The sequence below is a fragment of the Dioscorea cayenensis genome, chromosome 11, assembly GCF_009730915.1.
Source record: "Dioscorea cayenensis subsp. rotundata cultivar TDr96_F1 chromosome 11, TDr96_F1_v2_PseudoChromosome.rev07_lg8_w22 25.fasta, whole genome shotgun sequence".
NCBI classification, from domain to species: Eukaryota; Viridiplantae; Streptophyta; class Magnoliopsida; order Dioscoreales; family Dioscoreaceae; genus Dioscorea; species Dioscorea cayenensis.
Genome location: NC_052481.1, coordinates 21,829,928 through 21,843,054, shown reverse-complemented (window position 1 = coordinate 21,843,054; position 13,127 = coordinate 21,829,928). Strand labels below are relative to the sequence as shown.

Sequence of the window (13,127 nt, the reverse complement as noted above, 5' to 3'; positions counted from 1 at the left end):
AACTTCATATAATATAATAACTTTTCTTTTGGGTTCATGTGGACTACCACCAACTACATGTCACACAGCTAATTTTTCCAAAAAAAAAAAACAAGTAATAATAATAATAATAATAATAATAAGTAGAAAAGTGTGATTTTGATTGTAAATAATCAAATCAAGGTCAGCATGGCAACTTCCTTCCAAAATCCAGAGAGGCAATCACTCTTCTTTCCAATGTTGTCATCCCAACCCTTCCATTTTCCCTTCTCTTTCCCTTCTTTGCTGTTGTTCAACACTTGAACAACAATGGAGACCAAGATCAGAAGGCAAGCAGGAGCTCAATCAAGCCCGGAGAGACCCAGACCTTGGCCGGAACCACCGCCGTCGAGGAAGCTACAGTCAAAGCACCAGCAGCAGCAACAACCAGTCAGAAGGATTCCCGTTGTGTATTATCTTTCTAAAAACCACCATCTTGAGCATCCTCACTTCATTGAAGTCCCTGTCTCCTCCCCTGATGGGCTCTACCTCCGAGGTTTGTACCAAAGATTCAATTTTTTTTTTTTTTTCAATCACTAGAACTCGGCTTGATTCCGGCTGTTTTCGTTTGTTTCTTTTGATAGATGTGATCAATCGACTAGTTGTTCTGAGAGGGAGACGAATGCCGGGAATGTATTCATGGTCTTGCAAGAGGTGCATTAATTAGGAGTAATTGCTTGAGGATTGTGCTTTTCTTTAGGGGTTTTAATCAATGTGTTGGATTTGCAGGGGATATAAGAATGGATTTGTGTGGCATGATCTCTCTGAGGATGATTTGATCCTCCCTGTTCATGGGAATGAGTATGTCCTTAAAGGCTCTGAGCTCTTAGATCGAACTCCTTCGGGTAAGGATTCAGTTGAAGTTGGGATTTTTATCTTTTTTTTATTATAAAAATTGTTTCTTTTTGGTGAATTTGGTTTCTAGATCGAGGTCGTGACACTGGAAGCAATTTGAAAGTTGAGAAATGTAAGCAATCTCAGCAAGAAGTTCATGGCTTTCCGAGAACAAGAGAACGCTATTCATCCTCTTCTCCACCTCCAATTTCCATTAAGGATGTAAGATCACCATCAAGGCAAGCATTAATTCCATGTTTGGTTGGTTCATCAGGGAATGCGTCTCCAAAGCAAGAGGGAAGTCCACATCCCTCTTGGGAAACCGGCTCCCCAAGCTTGGCAGATTACAGGGTTGTCAAGCTAAGTGGAGCTATAGATGCTTCAACCCAAACTGATGACAATGGAGGAACAAAGCCACGGGAACGTGGACGTCGCCGTGCCACTCGAGCTACTGATGAAATCTTGGAACTGGAATCGGAAGAGAGACACTTTGAAGAAAACCAAAGATCGAAGGAATTGTCTGGAGCTGCCAAGAATGTCTTATCCCCGCCACCATTGTCAGCTAGTCCATTGTCCTCCTATGGGAAAATCGACACATTGGAGTCTCTTATCAGAGAGGATGCAAGGAAGATGAACAGATTTAGGATACTTGAGGAGGAAGAAGTCTTTGTCCCCACGAGGGTGAAGATGAAAGCTACTAATCTGCTAATGCAGCTTATCACTTGTGGGGCTATATCTGTGAAAGATCATCGCAGTCTGGGTCTCATTCCGACCTATAAACCAAGCTACTCTCACATGAATGTCTCTCCATCGATGTTTGCTAACTCGGTGTTGCTTGGGGAGCATGACAGTCCATTGGAGGCTCCAAGTTTCATGGGAGCAAGAATGGAGGAGAAGGAATGCTTCAGTGGGGCGTTGTTAGAGACAATGAACTATAAAGAGGGATTTCGGAAAGGACCGCCTAATCTACAACAATCCTCCTACGATGAAAATAGGTATATCATCACTGAACTGGTTACTAATCATTGTATGTATGCATGAAAGGATCATCTTTGGCATGTTGTTTATAGTTGTGTCCGATTTCTTCTACAAAACATAGTAAGCAATATGAAGATTTGCAGGGATTGTGTGTCGCCAAACCTAGAAGATGAAGATAAAGAGGTTGGTTCACATCGGTCGAAGTGTCTCCCTCGACCGTTCAGAGTTACAGCTGTTAAGCCATCATCTAGAAATGAGGCCCTGTTATCACCTGCGTCAGATGTGCCAAAGAACACTTTTGCTGCATCGATCTGTAATCAGTCAAGATACCTTGGTTCATCGCATGGTGGAAGCAATAGGATTAGTGATTCTTCCTCGGCGAGAGGGTCGTCCATTAGATTAGAATCTCTTCGAGAAGAAAAAGGCAAGGTGATCAAGATCGAGGAAAGGCAAGTTCTACCATACAACTCTCTCATTTGCCATGTTCTTATTTATTTTAAATATTGGTTAGTTATTTATCAAGAATGTGTCAATTTATTCCTGCAGGCTTACCTCAGGAGCGCGAGTTATAATCCAATCTAGAGCCCCACTAAGCGATAGTGATGATAGTGCTGGTTCTTGTTGAGAAGGTGTAACTTGTAAGTGTATTTTGATTAAATTTATTATTTATAGAGTAGTGTTTACGGTTTATTTTCCCATTTTCATGTAATAGCTGTTCCCTTAGAGTCCATTGTTCGGTTATTTTTACTTGATAGCTTTTGTCAGGGTGTTGTTTTGCAAAAAAACTTTTGAAGGATCTGTTAGATGTTTAAAATTGCAAGTCGGCATATATAATATAGCTTGCAACCCAGATATGTAAAATTCATTCATTGTTCCAAACAAATATAGGTCCAGAAATTCGAATTTCAATTTTTGTGCTATAATTTCCCAATGTATTCAGATATACTTCATATGGAGCAGTAGCTAAAAAACTGATTCTTGCAACGAATCAAATGTGTTGAAAACTTCAAAAAACTAATTTCTTCAGTAATAAAATCTCACTGAGCCATAATTACAGAATCATGTTTATCTGCATACATAAGAACATTCGATTGCCTTCAGGGCTGCATGACATAAAATCAATGTCTCCAACCCCCAGGGCATCCAACTGCCTTCTCATTAAGATACTTTACACTCTTTTCACATGCCATATATCTGCAGAAACTCAAATGCATGTTGCCAATGGCAAATTGATTCTACACCATTTGTATCTCCTAATTTTCTTGTATTGATCTTGGCCTAGTTGCAATACCTACTATCAATGCTGATTTAATTACAGCCAATGCATTTGAGTATTACCTGACATAATACCTATTATCAATGCTGATTTAATTAACTACTAATACTAGATATCAAAAAACTTGACAGTATTTAGAAACGCATAACAAGAGACATATAGGCAAAAGAATAGGTGGATGAAATGCAGAATTTGTGCATCTGTTACAAGTTACAATTAAGATAAACTCTTCAGATGTACAGCAATCCTAGACAAGAACACTCTTATGCAGTAATTAGTTGACATTATAATATGATTACAAGTACAAGGGGGCAAAAAAAAGAGGCTGCATGTCCTTTCCTGCGAGGCATCATCAACAACCAGAAAGTAACAAAACAGAAACAATGAAAATTTACTTCTTTTCTGCTTCATTTCCATCACCACCACCAACAACAACAATCAGTGGGGCCTTGCATGCTTCATCTCCCAAGTTATTATATCTTTTTCACTTTCCAATCAGTGCACATGACCAAGTTCCAATCTGGCTCGACAGAAACTCAGGCCCCCCATTCTCATCCCACAGTACTTATTCATGCATACAACATGAGCAATTACTGAAAATTGTTTGTCATATTCATTAGCAGGAATTGGATTCAAGTCTAACAAACATTCAGGTATTGTTATTATTGTGTTTCAGTTATTTCAAAACTTAAAAGTACTAGTTCATCATTATCAGTCCACCGAAATATGAGACCGAGTTCTTCAAATTATGTGATGTGGGACTATTAAGATTGTTTTCTGCAGATTCTTCGCTGCCGAGTGTTGTCTTCAACAAAAGTGATTAGGTGGTTGCAGAGGCATTACATCACATGGTGTAGGACTATTGCATTGATTCTATGGAGTAGTTAGTGTTTGGCCTGAGCTTAATTGAGCTTTCATGAAGTTTGTGATCTTGTTTTTGTTGTTATATATTGATCATATAACTGCACATGACCACATGATTGCATAGTTTTGTTGTTGTGAAATATATATATATATGATAGAAATGTCATTTGCAAACCACTGCAGATTCAAAAAAGTTTTAAAAAAAAAGAATGGGTGAGTAGAGAGAATTTTTATCTGGTAAACTTGGTTTCGTGGTAAACCACAAACTGAGACGTGGCTCAATCTTAGCCATGGGTTTATAAATTTTATTATTTTTTATTATATAATCTAGGGAAATATTGGTAATTATATTAAAAGATTCATGCTTTTTATTTTAGAAGTTATTAAATCGAGACAATCCAACGGATGAGGTTGAGTCACATCTGGGTTCTATCATAATACTGGTTCCGTGGGATCATCGAGAGAGAAGGGTGACAGTTGATGTTAAGTGAATGTTGGTTTGAGTGGGGCTAATCCACGGTGGGCCGTTAGATGCATCTACCCTCCCTAGAAGAGGGGCCTCCACGCGCACATAAATATATATATATGTAATAACGTTTGTAGATGACCAAATTTATTGACCGAATTTACCAACGTTTATAGATTAATGTTCATTGGAAATGCAGAATGTTTGTGGATAACTAAATAATTTATAGACATTCGTTATTCATTTGCAATGGAGTGACTGTGATTGAGGAATAAACAGTGATTTTTGTAAATAGTAAAGTATGAAAAATAGTATAACAGTAATTTTCTTAATAATTTTTTGATAAACACTAGTAATTTTTATAGACAATGAAAAGTATGATGAATAGTAAACAATGTGATGAATTCTGGATCATTAGATCATTTTTCTTAACAATGTAATTTATCTCATGAAACTATTCTCATGAATAGTTGAATAGTTTCGTGAGATAAATTGTCTAAGCTGATTTACACCCTCAATTACATAATGCACAGTGTGATATGGATTATGGACTGTCTAATCATTGATCGCAAATAGTTTTCATGAAATCCGGTTCAAAATCTGAACCATTTAAACTGATTTAAACTCTGGGGAAAAAAATTTATAATCACCCAACTCTATATCCTATCCATTTCAAGACTGGTACAATGTTATGGATATTATCATGCGACTTATTACATTATCCCTCTTCTAATTCTATTTTTTTATCTCTATTTTCTCGGTTTTTTTTCTTTTTTTTTTTCTTTACTACGGTCCATAAGCGTTTTGGAGTAGAGCGCTCAGTCTGATCCGGTTCCTTCCCCAGTGAGGGCTAATGTATTCAGTATGTTTGTGTCCTAGGGGGATTAGTCTCTCTAGTAGCCTATTTGTTCTTTTTTATGTTTTTTGTATTTTTTGTGTGGTTTTTCACTATTTTTGGTGGGTTGATTTGAGTTTTTGTTTGTTAGATTTTATTGTGCTTGTGTATGTTTTTGTTATCTTAATGAACGTGATTTATCCAATTTTTTTAAAATATATATATATATATATATATATATATTGAAACGTGAAACATTTGATACTTATTTTATAATGCAAAATAATGAAGAATAGTAGTATTGGATAGAACAGTAAAAGTGAGTAATTGTTAATATATTCACATCTAGAGATAATATTTATTTATATATTTTTTATAAAATATTATTATTTATCTTATATATCCCTATTACCATTAAATTAACTAACAAAATTTATAAAAAAGTTTAAACCACCCCTGGTCTTTTTTTTCAACCTTCTAATTGTTTAGATTAAAACGGGGGTCTACTAGACTTTTACATGTATTTAAAATAAATTTAAATGTATATACTCGTTTTATGAGCGTATAATTGATAATTATCTAAGCAATTTTCTCATTTAATTATATATCTTAAAAATTAGATTATTTTTTAAAAATTTAATAATAAAAATAATGTAATTTTTTAAAGGTAATATTAGAAAATTAGAGATAATTAGAGCCCTTTTGTTTCTTTCAATTCGATTTGGGGTTCTAAAAGATCAAGGACTTCGCTTTCTTTCGCTAGGGTTTCGAGGATTCGGAGAAATTTTGGAGAAGATGGTGCGTTTTTCATCGATTGAATTAGATTTTGGCAATGTTTTCTTGTTGATTATCTGATTCTTTTTTCGTATTGTCTTGTGTGTGATCGTAGTTTTGCTTGGTGTGCTTGTTGCCGCTCTTTCTCATCCCAGCCGTCAACGCGCTGCCTCTTCTCGTCGATTTCATCCTCGTATGATTTAATTTTCCCTGTTCCTTGATTGTGTTCTGTTCTTGTTTCTGGATTCCTGTGGTTGATTTTGATATTATGGCGATCGATCGTTCTAAATCGATGCCGATTTGTTTTAATGATTGATTTGAGAAACCCATGGAAAATTATACTTTTCATTGGAAAAAAGTTTCAATTTTTTTTAGGGAAATTTTTTGTTAGATAGAGACACTGATGAAATTTCATGCTTTTCATTGGAGAAAATTTATTGTTATTATTATTTTAGGAAAAATACTGTTTGAATTTTGAATATCAGTTATGATAGTCCATCACTCTTTAAGCAATTAGGTTTTCTCTAGTAGGTTGGAAGCATAGAGGATAGAAAGATGAAGGAATCGAATAGGAACTTTTCTTCAATCAAGAGGAAATTGTTCATGGCTAGGTAAACTTCCCTATCTGTGTAGGGCTTGTAGCTGATTAACAATGTTGGGAAGTTTTGAACTTGATGATCCTATTAGATTCAGTACATTTTCTTGTTGAAACTATGTTCACCAATTGATCAATATCTAAGAAAAGAAAGGGATAATTATAGACTTAGAGGATGGACATGATGGAGATCTAGGAACATTTATGGAAAGCTCTTAAAAGCACATTATGTTAGAAGGACTTGGCGGAGTGGACCTTCCTACAGAATTTATAGGCTGAAGTCAATTGAGATCATAAAATTTTTTAATGCCATGGAATATATAGGATTTTAAAAACTATATTATCTTCCGCCACAGATTTGTACATAATGGTTCGATGTTGTTATTTTCAGCGATTCCATGGTACTTCACTTTTGTTGATGGCTTATTATTTTGGCAGACCAAGGTTTATGGGCTATTTGGTTGGGAGTATAGAAAGCCAGAAAGGGTTCCCCCTGCATGTCCCTACAGGCCTGCAAGCAACAAGAATGATAAGGTGATTTCTATACCTCTACTCTGTGTTTCATTATTGCATGTGAAATGTCTGTTCTGTTTTGGCAAAAGCTCGCCTTTTCTCCTGATGACAAAGAAGAGTTAATTCTGCTGGTTTTTTTACTGTATGTTTGGTGCTGGTTCACAGTGCTTAATCAGTTTGAGTTAATTGAGTCTTGTAAGTGATGTTTACTTGTGCCATTTTTCTTTCTATGATATATAAAGGATGCATGAATAAAAGGAGAAAAAAAAAACCTTGCAGTATGAGCCAAGAAAACATGCCTTCTTGTGGAATTTTCCCCAACAGTCATTTGGCTACCAAGAGTGTAAAATTAAGGAATGTATGTGCCTGTGCCATCTTTATCAGATCCTCAAAGTTGTTTAGAACTTCTCTTACACATTACATTATTTTGAAACAAAGGAAAATCATGAAACATCTTGCTCTTGTAGCACTATGCCAGAATTAATCATGATATAGAATGCTAGAAACGGTTTTCACTCTTATATATTCTTTGAGTGCCCATACTCACCTTGTATGTTGATCTTTAACATGTTTTAATCATGCAGAGCGTAGAAGAAACACCGCAACCACAACCGCAAGTGGACGGAGTAGCTCCAGAGGGCGACAAACAAGAATGATACTATTTTATCTTGTGGTTGTGTTGTTTTCTTGATGCCAGATAATGGATCTTTCCTGGTGCATACAAATGCCGTTATACTAATTTCTGTTGTGAAAATAAATTCATACCTGGGTAGAGTTTATATATTTCCTATGTACTTGTGTGACTTTTTGGTTTCTCTTCTATTGAGAAAAATGATCTTTATGAAATGCATGGTATAAATTAGCGTTGTGGACTACTCACGATGGTGTATAAGAATGTGACTGCAATTTTTTTAAGGTGGCTGATATGTGCGTTGGTGGTGGTCTTTAGCAATGTTTTGAAACCCAACCATGGGGGTATGACTCGGGAAGACTCATGGGTCATGGGTCAATGGTCGGGTTAGTCCATTTGTATAACAAATAAATAGTTTTTTTATAATTTATAAATATTAATTTAATATCCTAAATACAAATTCAAACAAATTATAACATAATGATAAATAATAATAAATAAAATTTATAAATCAGACATTGAGTTTTGATTTTGAAGCAAATTTGATGCATAACCCCTATACTTATATATTTATTATTTAAAATTTTAATTTTAACCATATAATAATATAATTGTGTTAACCTGGTTTATCCGGGCCGAATCAACCGGTTCACAGGGTACTCACCCGTATCAACCGGATCAATACTGTACTCCGACCCAACCCGGTTTGTTGGCCTGCTCTTGTTCAACCCAGGTTTCAAAATATGGGTCTTTAGTAAGTTATTTTTATAAAATCTGTTATTATGATTGAAAAACAAGTCACAAAATGTGGCTGTAGTTTAGTGGTTAGAATTCCACGTTGTGGCCGTGGAGACCTGGGCTCGAATCCCAGCAGCCACATGATGTTTTTCCTTTTTTTCTAAAAATTTAACAACAAGGATCAAATCCGGGCATACGTCTGTGTGAGTCATACTTCCATCTTAATTGTGAATATATCTCATTTTATTTTTCAAAGCATGAATAATTTCATACCTTTTATACGTCTAGGCAAGAATTTTCACTTGACGAGAGGCAATTTAATAAGAGGGCACTCTTTTTAATCCCACAAAAATCTTAGTATCAATCAAACATTGCCCAGGAGGAGTGTGGGTTCGGTATCACCAAGGCACAATAAATTTTTATATGACAAATACATCAGAACCTGGAATAATAATAACCCAGATTCAACACAGAATATGCGCAATCATCAGGCATAAAAGTCGATAACAGAACCGAAGTTATGTGCCGGGCACTAGATTTGATTTTCTACATCACATAGTTGTTCTAGCAGAAAGATGGAGGAGAGCTCTTCTGTGATAAATAGTGCGAAGCTTCTTATATTTCGGCACGAAAGTGGCGAGGTCGATCTCCTTCTCAAGGAGTTGTCTGTGAAGGACTTCGGATTCTTCTTCCACTTTATCCATGGCATCTGTATAACAGCAATTAGACATTAGTGAGCATTTTGGTTTTCGCCTTTTGCAACCGTTAGAGTAAAGGGTTATTTGTTCCCATGAATTACCATGCAACTTTTGAAGCAATGCTGAAGGTGAATAAGACCTTAGCAATTCCTCCTTTTGCTTCTCAAGTTCAGTTAGTTTCTCCTGAGCAGCTGCCAACTCAGTTGTTCGAATAATGGTACACTGGATGTTCAAGCAACAAGGAAGCAGTAAGCCATGAGGGCCCCACACACACACAGCAACAGACACACAGCGAGAGAGGATCAAAAGCTCACCTGGTTTCTGAGCTCTAGAATTCTAGGTTCCTTCTCTAGGTTCTCCCCTATTACAAGGATAGGATATCTTGTTGTAAAACATAATAAACAATTGAATCATAAATTCCACACAGAGAAAAGAGAAACTGACTCACTTGCAAGTTGCAACGTCTCTCTCTGAAGATCATCGCGCAACTGATCAAGTCAAAAAGTACAAATAAGTCATTAAGGTTACTAATTTACTAATAATCTCAAGTTCACAAATTAAAATTAAAAGATGCCTCTAAAAATATCTGACAGAGTAAGCAGTAGATGTTGGTATGCAAACTGTCTTTCTCAAAAGCTCTGAATCATTCTTCGATTTCATAGGGAAAGAACATGGCAAGGTTAAATTTTCAGTTGATGATCACCTAATAAAAAATGGTTATAGAAACAAAGTTGGAAGGAAGCACATGATTAGGATCAAATAATACGTCGAGAAAGATATCAGAAAATATATCCGGAAAAAGCCATCACTTACGAGGGCGGTCCATCCACTATCCCTCCAATAGAAGGAAAGAAGGTAGCATAAGATCATTGAATATAATAATTTACTGCAATAACCATTAGTCATCACTGCAGTATCCTCATTGCAGATGATAGTGCTTGTTGTGCCTTCCAGAATTTCACCATAAGAATTAAGCCAATTAATCTCAACAAAGAGATTAACTTAAAAGTAAGCAACACTGGTCAATTATTACAAACCTAGTTACTAACCAATCTGAGTTATCTAAAGCTACATTTAAGACAAAGAAATGCGTCCAACAGAAACATAAAACAATATAAGATTCAGAAGTAAATTGAAAATATGAGAGAATCATGATCAGATACCAAGTATAACATAAAGGGTGGCAGATAGAGTTAGTAAGATAGCTTACCTTATTTTGAGTCTTAACTTGGTCAAGTGAATGGAAAAACTGATTGTATGCCTCCTTGTCTGATAAAAGTTTTTTCAGCTCATCAACACTGCATTGCCCATCAAGTTACTAGAATTAAGATTTGGATAATCAAATACAGCACAGTCAAGATAGTAAAGGCATTGATTAGTTTTCATTCTTATTTTTATATTGACTATCCCATTATCAAGTGAAAAAAACAAAATATTCATGAGCAGCCATTTAGAACCAACATCACAAGTTATGCGTATACTATCCGTCCAAGATTGATTGGAAAGAAAAGAGTTCACCTGGTTCTTTTGCAAACAATATTAACATTAACCTACATCGTCAATTCACTATATCTCAAAAGTTACAAAGTTATTGGCAAAAAGGCTTGCCTGATATCTTCGTCATTTACCTACAAACAATGACCTACAGTATTAATTTTAAAGGTACTCCATAGCTCATATAATTTCAATGCTCAAAATATTTATTTAAGAGAACACGATGGCCATGTGAATCTAAGACCTGTGGAGAGTAGGTATAAAATCATCCTGATAGAAAATAATTTCATGGACTTTTTGCCTATCACTATGGTAGATTCAACTTTAAGGAAATACAAAATGTCTAGAACAATACCAATGTGAAAGGATTTGGTTTACAACTAACATTTCAGTGATAGGCATTCAATGTGCTAGCATCAAAGATTCAAATATCTAACAGGATCAATTAGGTAAAAATCAGACATGGAACAGATCAAGCCTAGTTGTTGTGGATTTTCAGACCATTGAAGAACTAAGTGAAACATAAATGCAATTATACCGAGCACTCCAACAGAAAACAAGTACAGCTAAGACTGAAAAATTGAATCATCAATGAATATGCAAAGGTGGAGACAATAGCACTTACCTTTTATCTTTCAAACGAGAAATTATTCCTGCTGCCTCAGCAGGAGAAGGTTGACCATGTGATGAAGATAAAGATTCTGTTCGCTCGACCCTTTGATGTGCACTACTGGAAGAACCACCAGGTGTAGAAGGACGTGAAGAACCAATTACTGATGGAGGATACCAAGATTGAGTTGGAATATCCTGACTATTTGCTGAAGACGGGCTTTCCTGGTTCCCCCTATATATAAGTATAACTTCAGAGAAAATGAAACCTAAGGAGAAGGCGCAAAGTAACATTCTAGAATAACAAAGGATTGTGCGGCGAAAGAGGAAGAGGGCTCTAGACATGCTTGTCTTCATGCATGGAATGCGCTTCCTAAGTTAACTAATTAATCTTCAGGACTTCAAGTCAAGTCACACAAGACACCGGCGCCAAACACTATCACAAATTATATGATTTGTTCTGAAGTTCTAACTCTAACCACAAAGCATGCACTACACTGACGATACTATGTCATTGAAGGGTACATAACATGTTAACAGAAATGTTAACAAAGACCGCAACATAGTATCAATTTGCAAAGTGAAATCATTACTGGGTTGCATATTTAACGAGTACCAATTATCAAGATACTTACCTAATGAAGCTACCTGGGAACTTCCAATTCATCTTCAGCTTCAGAGAACTGAAAAAAAAATATAGCCAAACAGAAGATCAACACTCTTCTCATCAAAAACTAGATCATGTATTTATCTAAACAAAAATAGGACAGATTGCCCAAAGCACTAAAATCAGCAAATTCCATCCCTCCATCCTTTAATTAACAAATGGAGTAAATAATAACTCACAAAGAATGAAGCAAATAACTTTCCTAAAACTTCATACTATGGAATACTCATAAAGCTCAAACAGATCATTCAATAAATCAATAAAAAAAAAAAACTAATTTTGATAAACATAGAGAAAAAAATCATCAGGATCTTGCTACAATATCTCAATGCTATGATCTCATCCAAATTAAAGACAAATAAAACCCTAAATCATCTCCAGCATCCGGGTAACCAAGCAATTGCTTCATCAAACCAGAACCTTCAAAAATCAAAACCCTAGATTAAAACAACATTAACAACCCCAATATTCGAAAAAAACATCTAAAGAATCACTCCAACTCAACAGCTTCACAATTCCCCCACATCTTCAATCATCCAAACAAAAAACCCTCAATCACATTGGATCGTGACCATCAGACGATAAGGAACAAGTAAGAGACCACAGCAAAGGATAGAGATCAAAGAAAAGGCTCACCGGCGATGATCCTCCGACGGTGGAGCACGCGGCGAGATCACAGCACGGTCGGAGGAGACTCGGATGGATCGAAGACGCGTTCAATGAATTCAGGCAAACAAACAAAAATAAAATAAATAAAATAAAATAAAATAAACAGACTCTTTGCTTCGCACGACTTGATACGTGTCACTCAATGATTCGTTTAGAAGAAAAATTAACAAAAAAGCCCTCGCTAAATTTTTTTATTGCTGTAATATTTCTTATCAATCCCTGTCTTTTAATTTATTTATTTTCCAACACCTGAGATCGTTCCTGCAATTTCTGCAGGAATTCAAATCTCTTGATTTAGAGTGAAATCCATAATTCCATTCTTTTCAATTCTTTATCAATTCATTCAAAGAAGAAAATATGGAAAAAAAAATTAAAATTAAAATTGGAAACAGAAATTGAAGAAGAAGGTATTGGAAATTTCAATCCAAGTTTAAATTAGAACAAAGTGTTCATAGTTGTACAAAGTTT

General features: G+C 35.5%; 3 protein-coding genes and 1 non-coding gene across 9 annotated transcripts; 3 read left to right on the top strand and 1 right to left on the bottom strand.

The window, feature by feature from the left end:
- Positions 1 to 162: 162 nt before the first annotated feature.
- On the top strand, positions 163 to 4,109 carry LOC120272280 (protein UPSTREAM OF FLC-like). 6 transcript variants are annotated; one of them, XM_039279056.1, is made up of 8 exons: positions 163 to 514; positions 603 to 672; positions 748 to 863; positions 944 to 1,847; positions 1,974 to 2,279; positions 2,377 to 2,468; positions 3,730 to 3,759; positions 3,890 to 4,109. In XM_039279056.1, exons 1-6 carry the CDS (start codon positions 289 to 291, stop codon positions 2,453 to 2,455), a joined length of 1,701 nt encoding a protein of 566 aa, XP_039134990.1. In that variant the 5' UTR covers positions 163 to 288; the 3' UTR covers positions 2,456 to 2,468; positions 3,730 to 3,759; positions 3,890 to 4,109. The 6 variants fall into 6 exon arrangements, with proteins under 6 accessions (XP_039134990.1, XP_039134989.1, XP_039134988.1 ...); XM_039279055.1 differs by having other exon boundaries at positions 3,727 to 3,759; XM_039279054.1 differs by lacking the exon at positions 3,730 to 3,759.
- Positions 4,110 to 5,963: 1,854 nt separating this feature from the next.
- Positions 5,964 to 8,028, top strand: LOC120271934. Its single transcript, XM_039278618.1, has 4 exons — positions 5,964 to 6,069; positions 6,161 to 6,238; positions 7,079 to 7,174; positions 7,738 to 8,028. Exons 1-4 carry the CDS (start codon positions 6,067 to 6,069, stop codon positions 7,807 to 7,809), a joined length of 249 nt encoding a protein of 82 aa, XP_039134552.1. The 5' UTR covers positions 5,964 to 6,066; the 3' UTR covers positions 7,810 to 8,028.
- A 563-nt stretch (positions 8,029 to 8,591) lies between these two features.
- Positions 8,592 to 8,663, top strand: TRNAH-GUG. The gene has a single exon. It is a non-coding gene; the product is annotated as a tRNA-His (tRNA).
- Positions 8,664 to 8,907: 244 nt separating this feature from the next.
- On the bottom strand, positions 8,908 to 12,737 carry LOC120271828 (vacuolar protein-sorting-associated protein 37 homolog 1). The gene is made up of 8 exons (XM_039278505.1): positions 12,627 to 12,737; positions 11,959 to 12,006; positions 11,340 to 11,558; positions 10,431 to 10,518; positions 9,669 to 9,708; positions 9,535 to 9,581; positions 9,322 to 9,442; positions 8,908 to 9,231 (listed from the first exon to the last, which is right to left on the bottom strand). The coding sequence occupies exons 2-8, from the start codon at positions 11,988 to 11,990 to the stop codon at positions 9,074 to 9,076; spliced, it is 705 nt and encodes a 234-aa protein (XP_039134439.1). The 5' UTR covers positions 11,991 to 12,006; positions 12,627 to 12,737; the 3' UTR covers positions 8,908 to 9,073.
- Between the last annotated feature and the right edge of the window lie 390 nt (positions 12,738 to 13,127).